This window comes from Planococcus citri, chromosome 3 (assembly GCF_950023065.1).
Source record: "Planococcus citri chromosome 3, ihPlaCitr1.1, whole genome shotgun sequence".
In the NCBI taxonomy this organism is placed as follows: Eukaryota; Metazoa; Arthropoda; class Insecta; order Hemiptera; family Pseudococcidae; genus Planococcus; species Planococcus citri.
In genome coordinates, this window is record NC_088679.1 from 385110 (window position 1) to 408896 (window position 23787).

The 23787-nt window shown below is 42.8% G+C and overlaps 1 protein-coding gene across 2 annotated transcripts in view; it reads right to left on the reverse strand.

The window, feature by feature from the left end:
* The window catches only part of LOC135841434 (atrial natriuretic peptide receptor 1-like), a 131188-nt gene that overhangs the window by 29095 nt on the left and 78306 nt on the right, over positions 1 to 23787 (reverse strand). For both annotated transcript variants that reach the window (XM_065358391.1, XM_065358392.1), the window contains 4 exons: positions 17205 to 17340; positions 16147 to 16231; positions 7243 to 7372; positions 5309 to 5380 (listed from right to left, as the gene is read on the reverse strand). In XM_065358391.1, the coding sequence (XP_065214463.1) occupies positions 5309 to 5380; positions 7243 to 7372; positions 16147 to 16231; positions 17205 to 17340 (423 nt within the window). The remainder of the gene's footprint in view (positions 1 to 5308; positions 5381 to 7242; positions 7373 to 16146; positions 16232 to 17204; positions 17341 to 23787) is intronic.

Here is a 23787-nt window from a genome sequence, read left to right on the forward strand (position 1 = left end):
CACGAGTTGATAAAATTGCCTAACCGGTTTGCCGTAAATACGAATTTGCATTGTTTTAACGTAAAAGAAACAGCTTCCATTTGGTAGGGTAAATTTCATTTAGAGCGCTCCCTACTAGTGGAATAGTGGAAATTGCGCATTACAAGGTATACGCCATACGGCCATAGTAAAATCGCAAAAAAAATCGTTCAAAAAATTGATTTTTTTTACTACAGCTCGAGGTTGCCGAGCACGAAAATTACGCGCAATTCGAGCTTCGCTTCGTAATTTTCTGCTAAAATTTAAATTTTAGCAGAAAAATCAAATTTTTTCAGCAAGGTGATCGAATACTATTCGAGACAAATTGTAAATTTTCCAACGAAGCGGCGAAGCGACGCGACGCGACGTGACGCGATGACGGTAGCGAAAAACTGACGGCCGCGGCCGATTCGAATTCGGCGACTTGGAATCAGTCGGAAACGAGTGAAATGACCATCGAAACTAGCAAAAATAGTTTTTTTCGAGTCGACCGTACCAGCAAATTAACCACGCTCACTGCACGCGCGACACAGTCGTTAATAAAATTGCCTAATCAGTTCGCCGTAAATACGATACGCTTTTTTTTCCACCGAAGAACTTTACGAGTTTGGGGGTTTCATTTCCAGTTCCCGATTTCTTTCACAGCACTCCCTTGTGCTGGAAATTACAAATTTTGGGCGCTCAAAATTGAGCGAAACATCTTTTTCAAAAATTGCATTCGTTTTCGCAATGTCTTACTGGCTCGGAGTCGCTGATCACGAAAATAACCTCGATATCGACTCTTAAAGATTCGTACTTACGTAGTTTTCGAAAATAATTTGAAATTCGATGAAAATAATGGAATTTTCTGCAGTGTAAGTGTAATCGAACACGATTGCGACAAAAATTGTATACTTGGAAACAAATTTGAAAATTTTCAATTAAGAGAGCATTTGGTTTGAAAAACTGACGATGACGTCGGATTCGGATTCGGCAACCTCGAGGCTCGAATTAGTCTGAAACGAGTTCGGAACTGATGTGAGATGTGAGAAAAATATACTCTTCTCCCCGAAACAGCGATTTAACCACTTTCATCGGACGAGCAACGCGGACGTTAATAAAATTGCCTAACCAGTTTGCCGTAAATACGATGCGATTTTTTTTTGTCAAGGAGAGTGTTCATTTCCGGTTTCAGATTTTCTCCAATTTTAGCACTCGAAATTGAGCGGAAAATTATCATTTGTCCAAAACTGCATTCGTTGTCACGTTTTCTTACTACATAATGCCGGGCCGCTGAGTACGAATGAGTACGAATATACGACGTCGTACTTCGAGCCCGACATAAGTACTCGTATGTGGTTTTGAAAAAATTTATACATTTTTCGAGAAAATTTCAACGTTTTGTGACGTTTGAAAAAAAATCGAAACGAATATCGAAGATAAATAATCGAAGTTACGGCGCGAATTCATTTCCGGAGACACCCTCCAGAGCGCTTCCTCCGGCGTCCGGCCGGAAATCGTCACTTTCGAGGTTCAAAATTGAGCGAAAAAATCGTTTTCGAAAACTTGTTTTTTTGTTTTTTGGTGAGGTTTTCTAACTAACTGGAGGTCGCTAAAGCACGAAAATGACGTACTCGTATTTTTCTTTCACGAAAAATATAACTCTGGAATTTGAAGGCGAATCGAATCGAATTTGTTTTCGTATTTACCACTGAAGTACGAGTAGGTACCTAGACCTACCTACCTACGTATGTAGGTATTAGGTACTTGAATAATGTGTACGGTATACTTAGTAACGCCGCGCCGTCGCGAATTCGCCAGCCATGGTAGTCTCGACTGAATAATTTAGCTTTAGCAGCTGCGGCGCGTGAAAAGCCCTAAGCGACCGACGACCGACGACCGACGACGTACAAGTTTAGACGCTTAAAAAATTCCCTTTGTAAGCTAAAGTCGCTGGACCAAATCGAATTCTCAAATATGTAGGCTACAACCAGCACCAGCACCAGCTTAATACGGCGCATAAATTTCTTCCGTTCGCGTATACCTATGTACGTACGTGTATTTTCGGTTTACTGATAACGCGTTATGTGAGTTACATTTTCTTTTATTAAATTGTTGAAAATTGACCATTTCGAGAATTTGCAGGTAATATGGGGTTGGGGTACTAGTAGAAATCGTAATGAAATGAATTTTAAAAAAAGAAAACTTCATTCGGAATGTGTATTTCAAAAATCTACACAAAAAAAAAATTCGACACCAAAAATGCTGTAATTTCTTTTTCAATTGAAAAAAAAAAACAATTCGCCGAAAAAGTTAAATATTAAATAATTCATAGGTACGAGTAGATAGCAAAATTATAGTTACGCATTTTCAGCATTCTACGTACTTTCTTAAAATTGAAGAAATTTGAATACCTATTTTTCGCGAATTTTTTTTGAAAAACTTGACGGATTATTTTCACAGTTGCATATGGAAAAATCACCACCAATAAACGGATAAGAGTACCTACGCAAGACCAATCGACTTAGAAATTTTTTTCAACGAATAGACAACGAAAAAAGCGAGTACCATACCCCGTATTAGCTGCTTTTACCCTACTTACTCGTATCGAAGGCGAGAAAAGCGAGTAACCTAACACGTAACATTACATCTTCATCGCTCATTTTTCATAAGGGTGCGGCTGTCTACATCTTACGTACACCTTCGTCTTCGTCACGGATGCTATCCTACGAGTACGAGTACGAGTACGAGTACGAGTACGAGTAGGTAATGTACCTATGTAATTTAGCGAGCTACGCCACTCCGCGCCGCGCCGCGCCGCGCCACACAGGGCCCGCCTATAGGCTACTTTTACTCGTACGTATTGTGGCTTTTCAACCACCTATGGACTATGTGTATAGTGTATACGATATACGTATACGGTATACCGCAGTAAAGTTGCATAAACATCAACATGAACATGAACATCGGTAGAGGTACCTCCCCTCCCCCCTTCTCCAGACCACTGGCCTCCAGGCAGATACACGTCAACGCGAACGAGGCCAAATTGATATTACAATACTAGTCCAAGTTGGCTACTCGATAGCATATAAGAATTTTGTACAGACACAGGCACAAGCATGTAAGAGTACGAGTACATATGTACAAGTAGGTACCGACAATACCTACATACATTGAACAGAACACGTTGTGTACGTGTCTACCTACGACCTACGTACGCGAGTACGAGAGTACGAGTATAGCTACTCGTATTTTATCAGCGTTTAGCGCCGCGAATTGCAAAAACAAATAACCCTACGTCAAAGTTTCACAAGCAAAGCCTTTTACACCTTTTCACGTAATATCCATTCATTAGCTTATATTTTTCGGGCGTGCACGATTGAAATTAAAAAAGTTTGCGTCTATTGCTCGTTTTTTTTTTTTTTTTTTTTAGCTAGGCGGCGCGGCGGCGTTCTTTTTACTTATTTAATTTTTTTTGTTTGGCGTTTAGTTTTCATTTTTTTCCCAGCTTCCAATACATCCGCCACGGCTGCACGGCGATGGCTTGGGGAAAAAAATAAAACGAGAGACAGCTAGCCAGTCAGTAGGGCATCTGTTACGCCCGCGCCAGCGCCACCGCCACATCTGAAACCTATGTAACTTAACTACCTACTACCTAACCTACTTGGTTTATTTACGTATACGTATACGAATCGCGAAAAATACAACACGATGTCAAAAATTATTAAACTCGTATAAAAATTCTGGCTGTTTTTGACGTTTCGCTAAACAAAAATGAATTTCAAAATTATACGCCGTAATTTAGGAGGAAAATGTTGCCAACCAACCGACCGACCCACCGATCGACGAACCAAGCGAACAAGCAACTTTAAACAGGTGAGCTAAGATAAAACCGAAACTTTTTTTCGTTCGTTTCTTTTACGGTACACGCCACACGCCACACGCCACAATCACGATGGCTGCGGTAGTACACCTCCTCCACCCCCCGCCCCCGGTTCAACTAGTACTCGCTAAAGTCCTACTATCTGGTATCTACACAACCCGTACCCGTACCCGTACCGGCGTACCTACTACCTACCTACGTTTTACTTTTCAACCTACAAACAATACAGCAGCGTACTGTACAAGAGAATGAGAAAAAACCAGCAAGTTGGAAAAGAAAAGAATTTTATCACGTTTAAAAAGATACGTATTTCGTAAGATTTACTAAATTTATGGTCAGACTTGGCCTAGAAAACAAGCTATAAAAGTTTTATGTAAGAAAAAAAATGAAAAAATAAAAGAAAAAAGCGAAAGCGAAAGCGAAACGAGAGAAAGAAAACATTTTTGAAATATGTATAGGACAAGTTTCACTTTGTAAACATGCGGTAGGTAGGTAGTTAGTTAGTTAGTTAGTTAGTTAGTTAGGTAGGTACCTAATGTCCAAAGCCAAAAGCACTCGTGCGTAACTTAAGATGTACTCGTACTCGTACTCGTACGTACTTAGACTTACAACATTTATGCATGTACGAGACACTCGCAGTCGTACAAATAAACAGTCTACATATAAATACGACCACAGTGGATTTTTCAAAAAATGCTTAATAATTTGCAAAAATTCTCGTATCTCTGCACTTTTTTGAAAAATTAGGTTCATATTCGTAACGAATGTAGGTCTAGGTACTTCTACCTCGTATGCACAATGTACTATGCACTATGCAGTAGGTATCGGTCTATCGGACGCCCTCAACTTGAAATACGAGTAGATGTTTCGGTTCATTGGATTCGGGGGAAGGCGGTTCTGTACGATCACGATTCACGATAGCCTAAGCAAGTCGAATTAAAATCAAAAGCGTCGATATTTCGGGGATATATTTGTAGTTGTCGGGAAAAAGTCCTGTCGGGAAAATGTCCGGGAACCCTCAATTATTGCTTTCCATTCGTTGTAAAAACTACGTACCATATCTGTAAGACGCGATTTGAAATTCGTTCAAAATACTCGTAAAATCTTGCGTCGCGTCGCGTCGCGTCGAAGAGACGAAAAATACTCGTAGGTATGTACATAGGTACCAAGTCGAAGGTAAGAAATGTCAACGGCCACGACGTCGACGTCGACGTCGACGTTGCGCCGCACATATTCGTACCTATTTCAAAGACACGGCTATTATCGTTCATTGTCGACAAATTCGACTACTGCCGTTTATTCATCTCCGATCGTATCGCATCGCATTAGGTTTTAATATTATGTAGTTGGATAAGAGTCAGCCACGAGTAAGTTGCTAGCTTATGTAATGCGCATAATATGCGTATATGCGCATACGAGAATGCTTACCTTGTAAAACGCCGTCTGAATGAATTGTTGCCGACCGTCGTACAAGCTCATCGCGTCTTCCGATGCCACCGTCTGCAAAATACGTAAAGCTAATTTTACTCTTTACTTGTAATAGACACTCTCGCCGCGGCCGGTACTGCTACCTACCTACTTTATAGGAGGCCTACGCCTACCTACTCGTGCAACACGAAAACGCGATTAAAAAATCCATTAGCTTTCTTTCGCAGTAGGTACGATATAGTCCGTATAGTAGGTGTAGTAGGTACACTACTTAAGTACGAGTACTCGTATTAAGTATAAAATATACCTACTCGCAATTTATGTAACGAGGCAGCTTTTACAACTCGTCAGCTCCGATTGAGTTTAGATTCGACTCAACATAGGCCTACCGGCCTATACCCGTATCCACTACCCACTACCCACTACCCACTACCCACCCATCACCCAGACCGCAGAACCAAATTTTCAACTGCCGATCGGCGCGGCGCGGCGATCCCGAGCAGGTGATCGCAAATCCGAGATGGCAAATTGAAAAGCGTACACCTAAGTTTTTTTTTAAATTTGAGATTTTTTATACGAACCGAGTTTCACAATTTTCATTTCTACCAACGAATAGGTAAGTAGGTAGGTATTACTCTGTTTGTAGAAAATTTATACGCCAATAAAGGCTATTTCCGCCATTTTCAAAAATTCTCCAAAAATCGAAAAGTCAACTTCGGTAAGTAGGTACTAGGTAGGTCTGGATAACATTGCGCTTTCGGTGAGCCGTGAGCCGTGAGCCAAATTTTAGCTCAATCGCGCTTGACGAGTTGCAAATGCTCTTTTGTAACCATCAGTAGCTACCTCGATTGTAATAGATACATATACGAGTATACTCGTGTTCATTTTTTTAAACAAAGGCGAACTCATTTTTTGTACGAAAAAACAACAACAACAGTAGCAGCAGCAGCAATTCTTCAATTCGATCGCAGAAAGGAACAACATTCGAAGTAATCGCTGAAATTTATTGTACGAGTAAATGATACCTATTTTATTTTTTTGGAAATCTTCACGGTGTTTAACGCATCCGCAGGCTGAGCTGACTACAAAAGCCAGGCAAGGTGTACCCGCGGCGGCGGCGGCGGCGGCGCGACGCTGGGGGCTTCTGTTTTGTCCATTATTTAATGTGTACGTACAAAAAAAAAAAAAAAAAAAAAAAAAAAAAAAAAAAAAAAACGAGAAGAGAAAGAAAAGAAAAGAAAAAAAGCACGCGCGCGTTTATTGCGATAGCCAAAAGAAAGCATCGCGACACAAAATCCCTTTTGGCGTTCGGAAATCTGTTTTCGCAACCATCGTTACGCCGCCGCCGCCTGGGAAATTATTTGCGAGATTTTTCGTTTATTTTCAGCCGTATTACCGCTTTCGCGCCCGCGCCCCCGACCCCGACCGCACCCACGCTCATGTTCGTGTACGACTGTACGTGTACACTCTTTCGCTTTTTACAATTTCCAAATCGAATTCCATGTTGCGGTTGCTGTGTTGTTGTTGTTTTCAATTTTGTTTTTCCTTCGACTTTGGCGAGGCGCGAGGCGTGTAGCGTGTAGCGTGTACATACAAATATACATACGAGTATATGATCGAGCTTTGCAGACTGCAGGTCTACGGTCGATTTATCAACTCGTACTCGTACTCGTACTCGTATTCGTAGACACACTGACACAGACGCTAGCAGATGGCAAATGGTTAGAAATACACATATGCATCTACGAGTACACACGAGTATTTATACTCGTACGTACAAACATGACCGAGTTTAACAAGCCGATTATTTTGACCATTCGCCATTCGCCATTAAGCCCATCAACCTGCGCCAGAGTTTGCAAATGTTCATGTAGCAGCACGGCTGCGGCCGCGGCCGAGTAGTTACTCGTAGTTAGATACGAGTAGGTACTTACGATTTGACTATTTCTTCTGCCCAAGCTGTACACGCTGCCTCGAAACTTTCCACCAGGTGGTACTCGGACGATCTCTTTCGGGTGAATTTTCCACGTCATAGACGCGATTTCAGCTTCCAGCTTGTAATGCCTACGCGAGGGCACAAAAAAATAATTCCACAATTAGTAATAATTACGAGTACCTACGAGTAGTTGCGTTTACGTACGATTATACATGACTAAATTAGGTAAGTAGGTAGGTACGAGTACAACGCCCCGCCCCGCCCCAACACTAGGTACAATGGTACATACTCGTAGTAGCCAGTAGATGTAGGACTGTAGGTATCGATTAAAGCGCTATAATTTTTTCATTATACATGCTACGAAAGTATAAGTTTTCCGTCCTCCGTGCATGCTACGAAAATGCTCTATGTTTATTCGGGCCGAAAATGAAATGAAATCGAGGAAAATTGCGGGGAATTAAATTTCCAATCGATATAATGTCTTTAGTTTTTTTTCTAGGAGGCTCAGTTATCGATATATTTGCAAAAGAAAGCTTGGTTCTCTTTTTAAAAAATGAACTATGCAAAAAAGGTTTAACCAAAAACGGACGTAAAACTTATTTTCGTAGCACGAATAATGAAAAATATCTTGCAATGCAAGAAGCGACGTGAAGAATGTTTGGTCTCGTGTGCTTTAACTCCCCTCACCTTCGGCTCGGCGCGGCGAGTCAAATCGCACTCGACCAAACATACTTCACTTTCGCTCTTTGTACGAGGGGAAGTCAATAAGTTCTTTTAATTTCGCTCTAAAAAAATAACCAATGAACCGATTTTAAGAAACTTTTTAATTTACGAAACTACAATCTTTTCTTTACGTTTCAACGTAATCCCCGAATACATCGCGGAATTTTTCATAATGTGACACGAGTTTGAAAATACCCTGTTTGAAGAATTCCCGTCCAACGTTCCGCAACCAGGACTCAGTCACACGCTTGACTTCATCATCACTATTGTATCATTCGGCAGCTAAACATTGTTTCATTGGTCCGAAAACATGAAAATCACACGGAGAAAGATCAGGGGAACAAGGAGGATGGTCCCATACCTCCCAATTGTGTTTTTTTAATAAATTTGAGTGATTTTTGCGGAATGTGATGTTGCGTTGTCTTGCAAAAAAACAATTTTCTATGACAGTTTCCCAGGTCTTTAGTTTTTAATCGTTTTTTTTAAACGTTTCAAGGTTTTATGCACAATACCATGTGAAATACTCAGTTCGTCGGAAATTTGATCAATTTTCACTCGTCTATCTGACTGAATAAGTTCGTCAATCCGTTTAACGATCTCGTCCGTTGACACCTTCACCGCGGTCTGCCGCTACTCTTTTCATCCTTCATATTTCCGCGACCATCACTGAACGAATTACACCAGTCAAACACGGTTTGTTTTGTAATAACATTATAACAGTATGTCTGAATTATTTCTTGATAAATTTTACTCGGACTTGTCTTTTCTCTTGCAACCATAAAAAATGGATGTTTGAGCGTAACTCTTCTTTGGACGGCATTTTTAAAAAATCACTTCACTGATAACGCTACAATTTATCAACACGGAGCCCAAATGAAAGGTGAACTATCACAAGGTCTGTGCAAAGGTTTGAACTATGTTACCTTCAAATTTCATCCAAAAATTCCAACCCGTTCAAAATTTAGAGCGAAATTAAATGAACTTATTGACTTTCCCTCGTATTGTAATATACTATTCAGTATACATACTCGTATTTCGATACAAAAACATAACACCATCGACTTAGGTATTTACTCGTACTCGTACTCGTACAATATTCCAAGTTGTCGAAAATGTGAAAAGTTTGCGGAATTTCATTAATTGATGAGAAATTTGTCTACTACGCGAGTTGAAGTTTTTACTCGTAATTTTCACAACGCACGGTGACTTTTTTTTTACTCGCTAGTCGCTTTACCGACAGAGCCGGAGCCGGGGCCGGGGGTAATCCGGATACCCAGAACTACGAGTATAGGTAGATATACCTACTTCCAGATTCGGTAGGCGTTGAACAATTTTCCACCATTGACTATCTACTAAATTTTACTCGTATATCGCTAACGCGTCGTCGCGATGATTTTTTTTTTCAACGGAAACTGGAGACTTTTTTTATTGGAGAAAATGGTCGCGCGGCAAAAAAGAGAATCTAAGCGATACGTTCGCGGCTCGCGGCTCGCGCTCGTGTACCGCCGAGAAATTTTTCTCGTAAGCTGTACGTTTTTTCGTAAAAATGTTAGAATACTCGACACTCGTAGGTAGTTGGTATTTTTTTTATTTTGACGAGCTGTTCAAAATAAAAACCAAAACGAGTACCTACTACACAGTACAAGTTCTTTTGCTACCTACGAGTAGTACTTACGTACCTATTTGTCTTTTTTTTTTTTTTTTTGCTAAATTTCTTCCATTATACCATACTTATTTCAAGACGGTTTCCTGACAAATTACAGAATGGATTTTATTAAAAATAATTCCGAATGTACTCGTATAGTTTCAATTCATCGTACTGTACCTACTTAGTATTTCGGAACTACGGAACCTTATGTAGAAAGAAATTCGAAAATGTTGAAATTTCACCCATCACCCTCTTTTGGGTCCTGAAAATTTTTTAAAAATGGGGCCAAAACGTCGAAAGTTTGTTCTCGACTGTCGAATACGTATGTACTTTTACATACATTGCTCTAGCAAATTGTACATATAGAGAGGAATTGGCGCTGGCGCGGCGCGGCCGTGACTGCGACAGAAAAATTGAAAATTTTACGAGGTGGTCAGCAGTACCTGTATACTTGTATAGGGTTGGGTTATGTTAGCCACGTTTAATTTGAAGCCTTTGACCACTCGAAACGCAGCGGCTCGCGGCGCCCTGCAGAGGCAAAGTTTTCTTGCGAGTACCAAATTCAATGTGAGATACCCACCTAAACCTAAGTATATGCGAGGAAAGTACCTACATAAGTACTAAGTAGGTATATGAACGCAGACCGTACCTAGCAGGTAGGTAGGTACATTAATGAACGCGATAAAAAAGGCCGCAGGGAGGATTCTTAATCGGGTATTTTTAGCGGATTTTGCATTTATGGATGCTCAGTTGCCTATGTGTATGTATATCTACTCGTATACACATATGTAGTATGTACAATGGTCAATTGGTCAATGTATGTAGGTATATGTACATATAGGCAGCTGGTAGAACGAGAGTATATAACAAGGTGAAGGTAGGTACATACTTGATACTGTTTCACGCTATTATTCTTTTTTACCGCGTCTAGAGGTAGTAGAGGTAGTAGAGGTGCTCAACTACCCCACACCCAATACCCAAAGGCCAAAACCCACAAAACCCATAACTATCTAGAATACGAGTAGGCTGTGATGGTTTTCATAGTAGGTAGTAGGTATAGTGGTACACATTACACATAAGGTACTATGCCTACCTATCACTGTGCAGTGTGCAGTGTGTCTGTGTAACCTATACGCTTGTTTAAAGCCGTCCAAATGTACTCGTTTATCTTTTATAGCTCGTAAAGACCTATCGCCTATCGTCTATCGCATATCGCGCCAACAACGTTTACAGCTCGATGACGATGTTTAAAACCATCTGGCCGGGCAGAGATGCCCGGCACTCGACACCCGGCTACGCATACGAGTTTATTCGTAGTCGTACTTGTATTGGTGCCTATGCCTTGCCTATGCCTACTTAGAGAGCAGAAGCGCAAATACGAGGTCGAATATGTGAACTAGATTGTTGGCATACGAGTAGGTACGAGTAGGTATTATCCGACGTAAGCGGCTGATACATAAAACATAATACGAGTACAGCCGCTCTTACATAGCCTTTGCCCACCTTACCCCATGCCCCATCGTATTCGCAATAACACATCGCGATCACGATCACGTGACGCGAAAACAATAACAGTATAATACTCGTATGTATAGTTGTATACATTAGTACTCGTATGTAGGTTGTAGGTAGATGTACGTCTACGCATCAAAGAGATATCGATGCTAGTGCTCGAAAAAATACGAATAATACGATCACCTACACATACTCGTATGTGTGTACGAGTTATACGTGCGAGTAATTACGCCTTTCGATTGTTTTTTTTATCCAAGAAATGAGTGAGGCTCGGGCTCGTAAAGCGGAGATAAGTACCTAGGCTACTTACTAAGCGTCTAAACACCTTTCGTATATGTGTACCTATACGTTTACGTATACGAGCCCATTGCACAAAACGCAGACGCGGTAAACCTAGTTTTTTTTGTTTTGTTTTGTTTTTTTTTACGAAAATGTATACATAAGTATTTGTCAATTGTACACGGCTACTCGATCGAGAAGAGACACAATAATTAACAAATCATTCGTCAATTCGAAAATGACGTCCAATTAGAGCCTCGCCTCGCAGTTTTTGAAGAAATTAAAATTTTTCGAGAAGAATAATCGAGTATTATCGTAAAAGAAATCGTATTTTTTCAAAACAAAACTGGTTTGTCAATGAAGAAATGACTGGTACGAAAAACTGACGTCGTCGACGTTTTACTCGTCACAAATTTTAAAGCAATTTTTACAATACTTTTTAGCATTTTCGTCTCTTTCAAGCACGGCGAATCTTGGTTAATTAATCACGAGCTTCGCGCTTATTTTAAGCATTAATTTGGAAAAATTTGGGCAAATCTTCGATCATTGTTTGGAAAAGTTTTTGTTCTGCGCGTCTACTCTACAACCTACGTACTACGTACTACGTACTACGTAGTCCTAGCACTGAAAAATACAGTATCTTACAATGCGAGCACCGATGTGATCATTTTACTTTCGCTCGCCATAAAAACGCTCACTTTCGGTGCTTGTATTGTAGTATACTCGTACTCGTACTCGTACTATTCTTGTATGCAAATTTGGTACGGGCAAAAATTTGTTTTAAAAACAAGTTGCGCCCGAGTGGAGTGGTAATGATGATGAAATATACGAGTTTTCAAAGTTGAAATATCATAAAAGAGCCTCGCTTTATCACTGCACGCGAGTGAACTCAAGTTTTAGGTAACTTTTGCAAGGAGCCTTTTTGGCTCTGTTTGCCAGTGTGTATGCGTATGGGCTATCTGCCTCGCCGCCTCGCCACCCCTTCTTATCATCCGAAATTCGCGTCTCGAGATATTTGGTAGCCGAGTATACGTAAATAGGTAATACGTATACGTAGGATAGTCAACCCATCAACTACATACTTGCACTTGGCTGACATAATCGTACCAGCATGAGTAAGCTGACGACGCGGCGACGCTGAGTAACTGAGCTGATTGTGAGCTAAGTACATGATAAGTAATATCCTCGTATTGTATCGTATAATTCGTAGCTATACACGTACGAGTAGAGCTACTCTCGTACCTACGCAGAAACTTGAACGCCGTGTTGGGAAAAGATAACGCCATCGCCACGAATTCGTTGGTTTTAACAAAACAAACACTGCTGCAGCTGTTGGCGGTCGGCTCAGCGCAGCGCAGCGCAGCGCAGCGCCACCACCATCCCCATTTCCATTACTCGTATACGAGCACGTTTACGTATGTTCTCGTCGCTATCGCGATTCGACTTGGAGAAACAACCGACGACGCGACGCGACGTTACGAGTTTTGCAGGCACTTTTCATCAAACACAAAACACACAGACTACTTCCTTACTTACGAGTAGGTATATATATGCGATAATCGTAAGAAATTCAAAGTCTCAAAAACACGAGTAATAAGTACGTAAAAGTCAACTCGATAAAGGTTGCGACTTGCGAGTTATGTTCCTACTTGCAGCCGGAGCGGCGCTGCGCGGTTTACTCGCATTCGACAGAAAGTACGTAGGTACATAGGTACATATTTTAGTACACAGGTCCAAATCCTCCGACATTTTTTCATAATGAACATGTACGTTACGTACATCATTTTCCCTCTGAACGCGCAGACTCGCAAATGCTAGTACCGACAGGTGAGCGGCGCGGCGCGGCGCGGCGCGGCGCGGCGTATTCGGCCAAGTAGCAAAAAATGAATACCTACTTCAACTTGATCGTAACGCGGAGCCCATCCGACGATAAATTCTCGAATTAGCAGCAGCCGCAGCTACTATCTACTTTACTTACTACGAGTAGGCTGGGCTCGACCACTCGAAACGCGGCGTAGCGTAAAGGCGAATAAATGCCAACTGTTGGCCTTTTGGTGTTTTGTTTTGAGCTCGCATAAATAGCGAACAGCGTATTAGGTAGTCCCAGTCCCAGTCCCAGTCCCAGTCCCGGTTCGAGTCCCTATTGCAAAGCGCAACGAGTAGGTAGGCGACTATAGCGAGGATGAGGAATGCGTCGAATACGCGATAATCATTAAACCCAGTACACAGACATACACAGCGTGCTCCGAAATACTCGTAGGTATTAGGTATTAGTTGATTGCAACGAATAGCAAGAATGGCGGCTCGAGATTGTTCCTACGAGTATGTGTCTGTTCGATGCTGCCAACAAAAAAAAAAAAAAAAACAGCTACGGGATGCCCGGCGTTTCTGAGCACACTGCGTACGAGTAATACGTACATACGAACCAGGTAGGTAGAGGTACGTATTACAAAAACTAACGTAACGTAACGTAACGTAAGTGAGTGGGTATGTTACGTACGAGCACAAATTGAGTAATTACGACCGGTAGGGTAGGTATAGGTACTCGACAGTCGACACGACACTCGTAGGTGGTAACTTGTTAAGTTTAGTCCAAGTATAGAAAGTAGGTACACGAGTACACGAGTATCTAACCTACTTACTCGTAATTTACATTTAAGCGCAAAGCGCTAGAGCTGCGAAACGGCGAAGCCTTAATGCGAGCAGCGAACATCGAGTTAAATACGTACGTAAAATACCGAGCGTAGCGACGACCGACTCGACGATAGATTTATTACGAGTGGAGTATTTTGCTACCGCTCGCCCGGCCCAGTCTGGCAGTCTTTTGGCCGAGCCAACCTGTTGAGTGTTGATACGATATGGTATCGTCGAGTTATTAACTCTCGATCGTGCGACGACGAAAAGTTTCTTCTTTTCTTCCCATTTTTCCTCGCTAAAATTTCAAAACCGACAAATATCTCGTCGTCTATCCCTCCGCGTAGAATCGAATTTTCTGATAGCTCGTTTCTTTTCCTTCCTTCCTTCCTTCCTTCCTTCCTTCCTTCCTTAGCACTCGCTCTCTCGCTCGTTGGCGTCGGTTGGTTGGTTGGTTGGTTGGTTGGTTGGTTCGCCGAGTTCGCGTTCGTTCTTCGATTCATTCGCTTTGTTTCCTCGTATATACGTATTTCCTTCTTTCTCGCTTTCTTTGCTTTCTTTCTTATAGTTCTTTCATCTTAAGTATCGTAAAACGAAAGTTGAAAGCTGAGCAATTTTCACATAAAATATGTACACGTAACGCGGTTCGAGTAGGTAAGCTTGTTCGCCTTCGCGTGTCTACTGTGTACTGTGTAGTATGTAGTGTGTAGTGTATAATGTATTTTTTAAGGCACGTGATACTGCTACTCGTACGATATCGAATCGCACCCGCACCACTTACGCTTCTATACAATGTATTTGTAGCTCCAGTACATACATACGCGTAGCTCTAATAGCTACGTGATCGGTGATATACGTACGAGAATGTACAATTAGCGCTGCACGTCGTACGACTGCTCGTATGTTGTCACAAGCGCATTTGTTCTTTTCTTCGGAGCACGGGCATCGCTAACGTTAAAAATAAACACGAACGAGCTGCGAAATATCGCTGACAAAGCTTCGCCAAAAACCAAAATTTGTTTCGTCTGTCTTTTTTTTGTAGAAAAAATTGGTCGAGCTATCTCTAGCGAGATATGTACATACTATCTCGGTTTCACCTATGTTATATCCAGCCAGCCAAGCCACGGGCACTACGCACTAGCCAGGTAACACAGCTCACAGCTCACAGCTCCGCGGAAAGGTAAGATTATCGGTTCAGCGCCACGCCACGCCACGCCACGCCCAAAAGTACCTACCGTAGCTCGACAATTAATCATAATGAAATAATCCGAAAATATGACGAACACCGCTTGTCGCACTCGCACCATCTTTCAGACAGTTTCATGACCGCGCACCGCACCGCACCTCATCGCAGCGCATTACCTTGTATGATAAGTAGACGTACGAGTATCAGCAGCTATTTATACGGGTAGCTATAGTTAGTTACCTTCTACATCTACATACTGTTTAGCAGACAAGCCACCGAGCCACGCCATGCCGAAGAATGAAGATTTAAGGTTTTTGTCGGTTTCGCAACAATAATGCTCACGCTACGCTACGCTGCGATGCGCCCCATTCGTAAATTTCCAAACACGAGCGATATATCGATGTACCCACCCCAGCCACAGCCACAGCCACAGACTACCCCCCATACCGTACAAAGTACGATACGTGTACTGTACTCGTATACACAGGGTGCTCGATAAAATTGAGCATACACATAGTTGTCGAAAATTTTTGTTGCGCAATGCAGGTTGGTAGTTGGTACTGGTACGTCCACGTACCTTCTACCTAGCTCCACCTAGCGCCGAGGCAGTGCTATCAACTACGTAAGTACGAGTACATACGTACGTATTTGTATTTGTAGTTATGTCCGATACTCGCATTATGGGCCACCTATCACCTAGGTAGTAGATCTCGATACGAGTAGGTGTAGGTAGGGTACCTAATTAATAGGCAACAATTTACGCAGATCGCAACAGAAAGCGCAGCGTATCTGCATTATACACATAATCATGCTACGAGTTGTACATACTACATACAAATGGAAGCTTATATCTACGACTACGACTACGAGTATTGTTATCTATTGTTTGATAATTGGATAGCTGGTTAGCCGCTTACCTGAATGTGAAAACCGACACGATGCACAAGACCACCACAACAGAGAAAAGCACGATACTTAAGGCGGCATATATAGAAGACGTAGCTGAAACAAAACGACATGTCGAGTTAAATACGCGTAACAGCCAACAGTGACGAGCGACGCGACGCTTACTAGCAACAATTTTTGAACCGCACAATAGGAAATCGGCAGAGCACTAAAGCTAAAATATAGGTACCACCTATCGAAATTTCCACTGCTGTCATTTTTTTTTTTTTTTCAATTTTAAAAATTCCAATTCGGCCAAAAAATTGGAAAAATTCAAAATTTTATGAGAATGAGATTGATGTGAAAAGCTGAAATTTGAATCGCAGGCATCTTACAAGTAGGTGCTTAGTGCTTACGACCTCTCGAGTCGATTGGTGCTATGTACTCGTAGTTTCGAACCGATCTGGAGTCTGCAGCGGATTTCGACTTTTTCATTTTTTATTTTTTTTCACAAATATTCGTCGGAAAAAATAAGCTTAATGGATCCTAAAGTTGGAAAATCACAATTTATACGGGCTGTATTTTTGTTTTTCGCCTTGCGGAATTCGAAAACCCGTTGTGAGGTGTTGAGAAAGGTTTGAAAACCATCACCAATTGACTCGAGAGGTCGAAAACAAGGTACAAACCAATTTTCAGCTTTCTAGGCCAACTTGATAACTTTTTTTTGTTGCTTTTTTTCATCTTTGGCCGAATCTAAATTTTTTTAAATTTTCCAAAAAAAACGAAAAATAAAATTCAACGCCGCCGGAATTTTTGACCGGTGTTGTAGGTACCTACATGTATTTTAGGGTCTGTTACGAGATATAGTTCCCTTTGCGCAGTTGAAAAACATTTGTGAGAACTGCGGAGGTCTTACAATAAGGTACTAGTTATCTACTCGTACGAATGTGCCCGCTTCGACTCGTGCCCAATGTCAAATTGTCAATAGTACATACTCGTACCATACATAGCCTACTCGTGGCAGTAGCGATAGCGATAGCGATAGCGTGATTTAATAACACGTTTACGAATAAGAATGTAGAATACGTACATTGAATGCAGAGCGAATTATCAAATCCGCAAGGTGGCGTGTCGGGTGGCGGTTCAGTACGGCCTCCCGCCCAATGGATTTTAACGCCGCTCAAGTACTCCAAAGACTGATTCACTCCGATGTAATGGGCCACAATCTACAACAAAAATTATCCACAAAAAGTATAAGTGCCTACCAATAGTAGGTACATATGCATACCGCATACCGCATACCGCATAATTATACTTATTTACTCGTACACGAGGGTGGGTACTGGCCACTGGGTAAGTATAGTCCGATAACAAAAAAAAGTCGGCAAATTTTGACCAAATTCAGAGGAGACCTTCATTTCGAGTGGAAAGTGCTCAGAAAAATTCTACATATCGTATCCGAAAGTGCTCCCTACGTTGGGGGGGGGGGGAGGGGATACAGTCTCTCAAAGAGGGGGCATTTTTGAAACAATACGAGTAGTAGTTTTCTCACTCCTGCCGCGACGACCCAACCTGTTTTTGGGAAAAATGGTCGAGTCGCAAATAAAAGTATTCGAGGTTCCGCGTCGACCTACGCTACTCGAATATTTATTGCGGGATGCGGATGCCGTCAAAATCAGAGACTTCTTTTAGGGTTTTACTGAGCGGTTGAAAATTTGCAAATCGCTTCGCATTAATTCAGTCAAAATAGATATCAAAACATATCATCGCTGAAACTGGAGAAATACGTATAAAAGTTGATGAGAATTCTACGTACCGTATACCTAATTACGAGTACATCATTTGCTAGTGGTAGAATGTTTTTGCTACAGACATGACTGACATGAGAGAACGCAGAAAACTTGAAAAATCGCTGCGTTCTTACTCGAAGGAGTCTAGGTGACCTTTTGGGAAAGTTTTTTTTTTGTTGTTGTTTTGTTTTTGGTTCATCTCGTTCGGATGGTGCGAACGTATTTCACGACACGCGTACCGAACACCGCACGCCTGGTCTGGTCAGGTCAGGTCAGCTCAGCTCAGCTCAGCTGAGGTCAGGTGGCCTTCGGCGTTGACAATAAGTGTAGCGCTAGCGCTAGCGCTAGCGTAGCGTAGGTTAGGTTAGTTTAGGTATAGGTACTTAATTTAACGTTTTCCGATTTGTCCGTTTAACAAATCGTTTTCGCAGCGATTCGTTTTTTCCTCATTCATTTCGCGTACCTATGTATTTTCCTTCTTTCTCGTTTCTTTTATTTCCCTTTTGTTTTCTTTTGTTCGGTTTTGTTCGGCGCTATTTAATAAACTGCGCCGACGACGACGACGACGGTAGAAGGCTTTTCACGATTTATCGGCCACTTCAAGTTGGACTCGTCGCGTCCCGTCGCTTCATCCCCCATCCCCCAGCCTCCAGCCTCCAGCCTCCATCCTACATGTAGATACGATCCGATGACTGATATAAATGAACTCGCCGCGCCGCCGGTTAAATTTCCATTCATTTTTTACAGCTTCTCGATTTCGACGTTGGTTGGTTGGCTGTTTTGTTGTTTTTCTTTCGTATCAACACCATCGGCTACGGCTACGGCTATATACTCGTACGTCATCGTCATCGTCATCGTCATCGTCATCGTATCTAGCGAAAGCGAATATCCTTCGTCAACGCACTCGAAGGGTTAATTTGTGTTGCGCTCGCATCTACGAGAATGTACGTATCTCGCCTCTGCTTGTCAGCACGTTTACACGTTTACCTCGTCTCGACAAAAAACAAAGAAATAAAAAAGAACCGATCGAGTGAGAAAATGTTCAAAATCAAATTAAACGCGTGCCTAATGCCTATACGTATACACTTACGAGTATACAGTATATCTACACTATTCGAGTGAAAGTTTGGCCATGTTTTACGTAGGTAAAGGTATCGGTCATCGTCGGTCGTCGCAAAGAAGTCAGCCTAATTTCTCGGCTACCTACTTGGACGAATGTTTTCTTGGCTCAGTTTTCAGTTTTCACAAAAATTTGACAGAATGTGAGTACCGCTCGACGACGCGACGACGCGACGACGGAAGGGACGAGACTAATTTTTGTTGAATTCTGACAGGTAGAGGTACTGGTACACGTACTCGTAATGGTCGCAGTAACTGCATCCATCAAAATACGAGTATTCCGCATCCTCGAAAAATATTAGCAAGAAAGGCGCTAGGCGACGGAAACAAATATGCAATTTGTGAGAAAGATTTTTTGCTCAATCGCGAGCCGGAGCCGTAAAATTTGCCATTGCTAGCGCGCAAAAGCGCTCAGCAGAGAATCTGGAACCGGCAATGAATTATCCGACTTGGAGCCGAAAAACCGCCATGGCCGAAATTACTCGGCGATTCGCTTCAAAATTAATAGTCAAAAACAGGTACGAGTATGTAGGTACTAGGTACATAAGATATAAAAAATGCGTAATACATACATATTATCGTACCTATGTGTATTGTGTACGACGACCGACGCGACGTACGTATTTACGGCAAACAGGTCATGCAATTTTATTAACGCCTGCGTTGCACGCGCACACTCGCACACGCGCAGTGAACGTAATACCTATCTATACTCGTAGGTATTAGGTATTAGGTAATAGGTATTAATTGGCTGGTTCGGGCTAAACGAGCTATGTATTTTGACCACCCAGTTCTAAAGGTTATTTTGGACTACGTTACGAGTAAGCTTTTTGCATTACTTTCAGTTGCTCGTTTCTTCGTTTCTTGAAAAATTGTCGCTTATAGGTAAATGCTGTTGTCATTCGGGAAAGCGTCGTTTCGTCGATAGGTGCCTACTCGTACTAACGCGATTCCGATTCCGATTCCGATTCCGACAGAATTGCATTTGCTTCATTCTGCCAACATTTTGTTGAAAATGTTTTGAAACGAAACATCGATAAAGCAAAGCTACGTAGGTCTGGGTACGAGTAGACGAGTACGTATTTTTTCAGCGACGCGACGTTATTCTTTCTCAACTTTTTGCGATGCGATAAGTAAGTATTTTAACTTTATCGGTTAAACTAAAATACCTAACGCCGCTCTTTTTCGCGGGTAATTTAGGAACGCGCAGCCATAGTCATCGAGTTTGAAAAGTTTTTTTTTGACGGATTCGAAGAAAGACAAGGAGGCGTGTCGCGCACCCGTTCTCGGCATATACTCGTAATAATTATGGGAAACAACGAGAACATGGGTAGCATCTACTCGACTACGACTACTCGTATTGTAGAGAGCAGTGAGCACAGTGGGATAAGAATGGTGAGCATACGAGTACGAGTAGTTACAAATTTTTCATTCAAAATCCATCCGATCGATTTAATTTAAACAAAACATAATCGTAGGGGCGCGGCGCATGTTACGAGGGGGTTTCACGAAAAAATCAACGTGTTCCCTCTCGAATCTCCATACCTAGCTTCCCCTGAAATATTCGAGGCGAGTTTTCAAACCGGCCGCGCCCGCACCCCTCACCTATGAAGACATAAACGAGTTGGCAATTTCAGAAAACATATTTTTAAAAGTCTATATCGTATACGGTAGCTCTGCACATCACGTAATGATTTCAAGTGCGGAGTTTCGAGAGCACACAAAGAGCAACTAAAGAAGCGGCGCCGCGGCCGGCACGCGATAAACGCGTTTTCGCACATTTTCTTTGGTTATTCTTATTCGTCTCGCTAGATGTGGCAATACTTAATACGAGTAGGTACTGCATTATTGCGCCGCGTGCGCCGCGCCGCGCTGTACGCGTATGTACGAGTATGAACATTGTACGTAGATACTAAAGTTGGTCAACATTTTTCCAACCAGAAATGTACGTCGCATCGCTCGTGTATTTTCGTATCATTTGGCCCCGCTGCGCTGTTGCCTGTTGTATGGAGCAATACGCGAAAACCGTAAGCAAATAACGCGATTGCGAATTTGCGATTACTCTTCCGCAATGAGCGTTTTCGTTTCGATTCGAATTTCGAATCTCGAATCTCGAATCTCGAATCTCGAGCGGAGCGCGTTTTTCACGAACGTAATAAAAGCCAGCAGCAGCACCAGCACCAGCAGCACTGCCATCGTCGCTATACCAGTATACCTATTACCTAGTACCTACAATACCTACATATGTTCCTTCTGAAAACGACAACAAAAAAGACGCGAATGCGAATGCGAATGCGAATGCGAAAGCGAAAAGCGAATGTTAGGCAAATGAGGTACGAGTGAGCGGGTGGGGGGGGGCAGGCGGGCGGGCGACGACGATATTAGATAGAGGAAATGCGAGTCTCGATAGCTGACGTTTTCTACGACAATGACGAGTACCTACTTTTGAAACATTGGCTCAAAGCGGGCTAATCGTAATTTTCGCTTTCGCTTTCGCTCTCGCTCTCGCTCTCGCTCGCTACCGACGTGCCGTAACTACGCTGTACGCTGTACGCTGGCAAGGTTTTCCGTAGGCCAAGTTTCAACTTTTCAAGTTGACGTGAATTTCAAACGGCGACAGGTACGATATCTAAAATTCTAGCGGTAAGTAACTACGCGTACCATACCTTCGCGTCGCGTCGTCGTCGCCTACCGAATTATGTACTCTTACTCGCAGTACTCAAATATCCATCAGCCATCTACGTAGAGAGATTTTTGACAGCGTGCAGCGTGAGCTCGCGACTACTTTTTGCGGGACAGAAGACGCGAGACGCGAGACGCGATAGTGCTAAGTAATTATATACATAATTATGTAGTACGAGTAGATGCGCTGAAACGGGTACGAACAAAATGTACGTACTCCGTATTCGTAATGTTTAGTTAACCCTACAAGCACGAGTATCTACTACAGGTACACCAGACGGCCGCGGCAGATACCTATCAAAAGCCGACGATGACGAGAAAGTCGATAATACTCGTACTCGCGCTCGTGCTCGTACTTGGATGATTTTATGTGAAAATCATCGCATCAGACCATTTACGAAGCTCGATAGCCTACTCGTACGAGTATAATTCCAACAAACCGAGACTTGGCGCCGAGTAACTAATTGTAAGTAGGTACTCGTACATAACATAAGTAACTCGATTTCAAAGTACGAGTAATTTCGGCTACGATCAACGCAACGACGCGACGCGACGCGACGAGTCCCTGCGGAATAATTTCGACATTGCCGACATTGGTCACATAAATACGAGTATGTACATCGTCATCGCAGCACAAAACCGTAGCGTAGCGGCGATTCTACCGCAAGAGTAGGTAAGCCTACATACACGACAACGAGTACGAGTACGAGTACGAGTACGAGTACAGTACATTCACGAGTACTGACGTAACGTGACGTGAGTATACTACTTGTAGGTAATAAAGTGCTAGTATAACGTAAGACGTAGGCAGCTGTTAGACGTAAGGGAATACGGATATCAGTCAGCTGCGTTGATGAAATAAAAGAAGAAAACGGGGGCAGCAGCGTGGCAACGGCGCGGCGTCGCGTCGTGTTTCAAAGTAACTTAAATTAGGTTTGTTAGATTGGAACGTGCGGCAGCGGCAGCGGCAGCGGCAGCCGCAGCCGCAGCCGCAGCGGCCGGGCACGGCTCGGCGCTTCGTCACTGCCATCACCATCACCATCGCCATCGCCATCGCCATGCCACGCTACGTCGACGTTTCGCCGACGAATCAATTTTTATACTTAAAAGCAACGTATTTTTCGCCGCTCAACCGAATTATCTAATCCGATAAAAATCCATCGACAAACAGTTTCGCTCAGCTCGCCTCCGCTCGCATCTTCGCACCTATACGTACATGTACAACGCTACATATGTACAAGTATACGTGCGAAATTCCATCGCTTTGGAGTTTTGAAATTACAACTTTTGCCACTCATTCCGGTTATTTCGTAGTACGTACGTATACGCTACGCTTTTTGGACCTACGCTCAGTGTTGCGTTGACAATGGTAATATCCGTCGCTGAAATAGCCGATAGACTACGCGGAGGCGGAGGCGGAGGTGGATGGCGATGGGGGTGCAGTACCTAACCTTCGCCGCGCCGTGGTCAGAGGAATGGCGGGGCGTGGCGTGGCGTGGCACAGACGGTCGTAATACGCGTAACATGCCTAATTGCCTATTGTAGATGGCGATCAGCGGCTGAAATCCTGTAATAAGCTGGGCAAGCTACTACCAGACTAATGGCGCGTTGGAAGAGCCAAATTAACAAATAAATGCGTAGCAGTCTAGCCGCTACGTAAAAGTCAAATTTCTACATAGGTATATTCCGAGAGCTTCTTGGTAAACCACCGATGCTTTACGCTTGTCTGTTCGGGGCTCGCATTCTCATAGGTCACTTCTCACTCCTCACTCCTCACTCCTCCCTTCGCTCAGATGGCCCACCTAACTGCATTGCGGAGGCGAACCACGAACTAATTTCTTTCCCAACGATGGTTTCTGCCAAGTATCGTACATACTCGTACATAGTTCCTCGCTCCGCTCGAATTCCACACCTCCTTCGCCAAAGTTACTCACCCCTTCGGGGTTCGCTTTTGCGCAGTATTTTCTTCACAAAATGGTCTTCAATTTGGTCGTTCCCAGCTTCGCTTGGAACCCCCCCCCCACCTCACCCATTCAACCCCTCCCCCCTGCGCGTATTTATATGTATAAGAGTATAGAACGA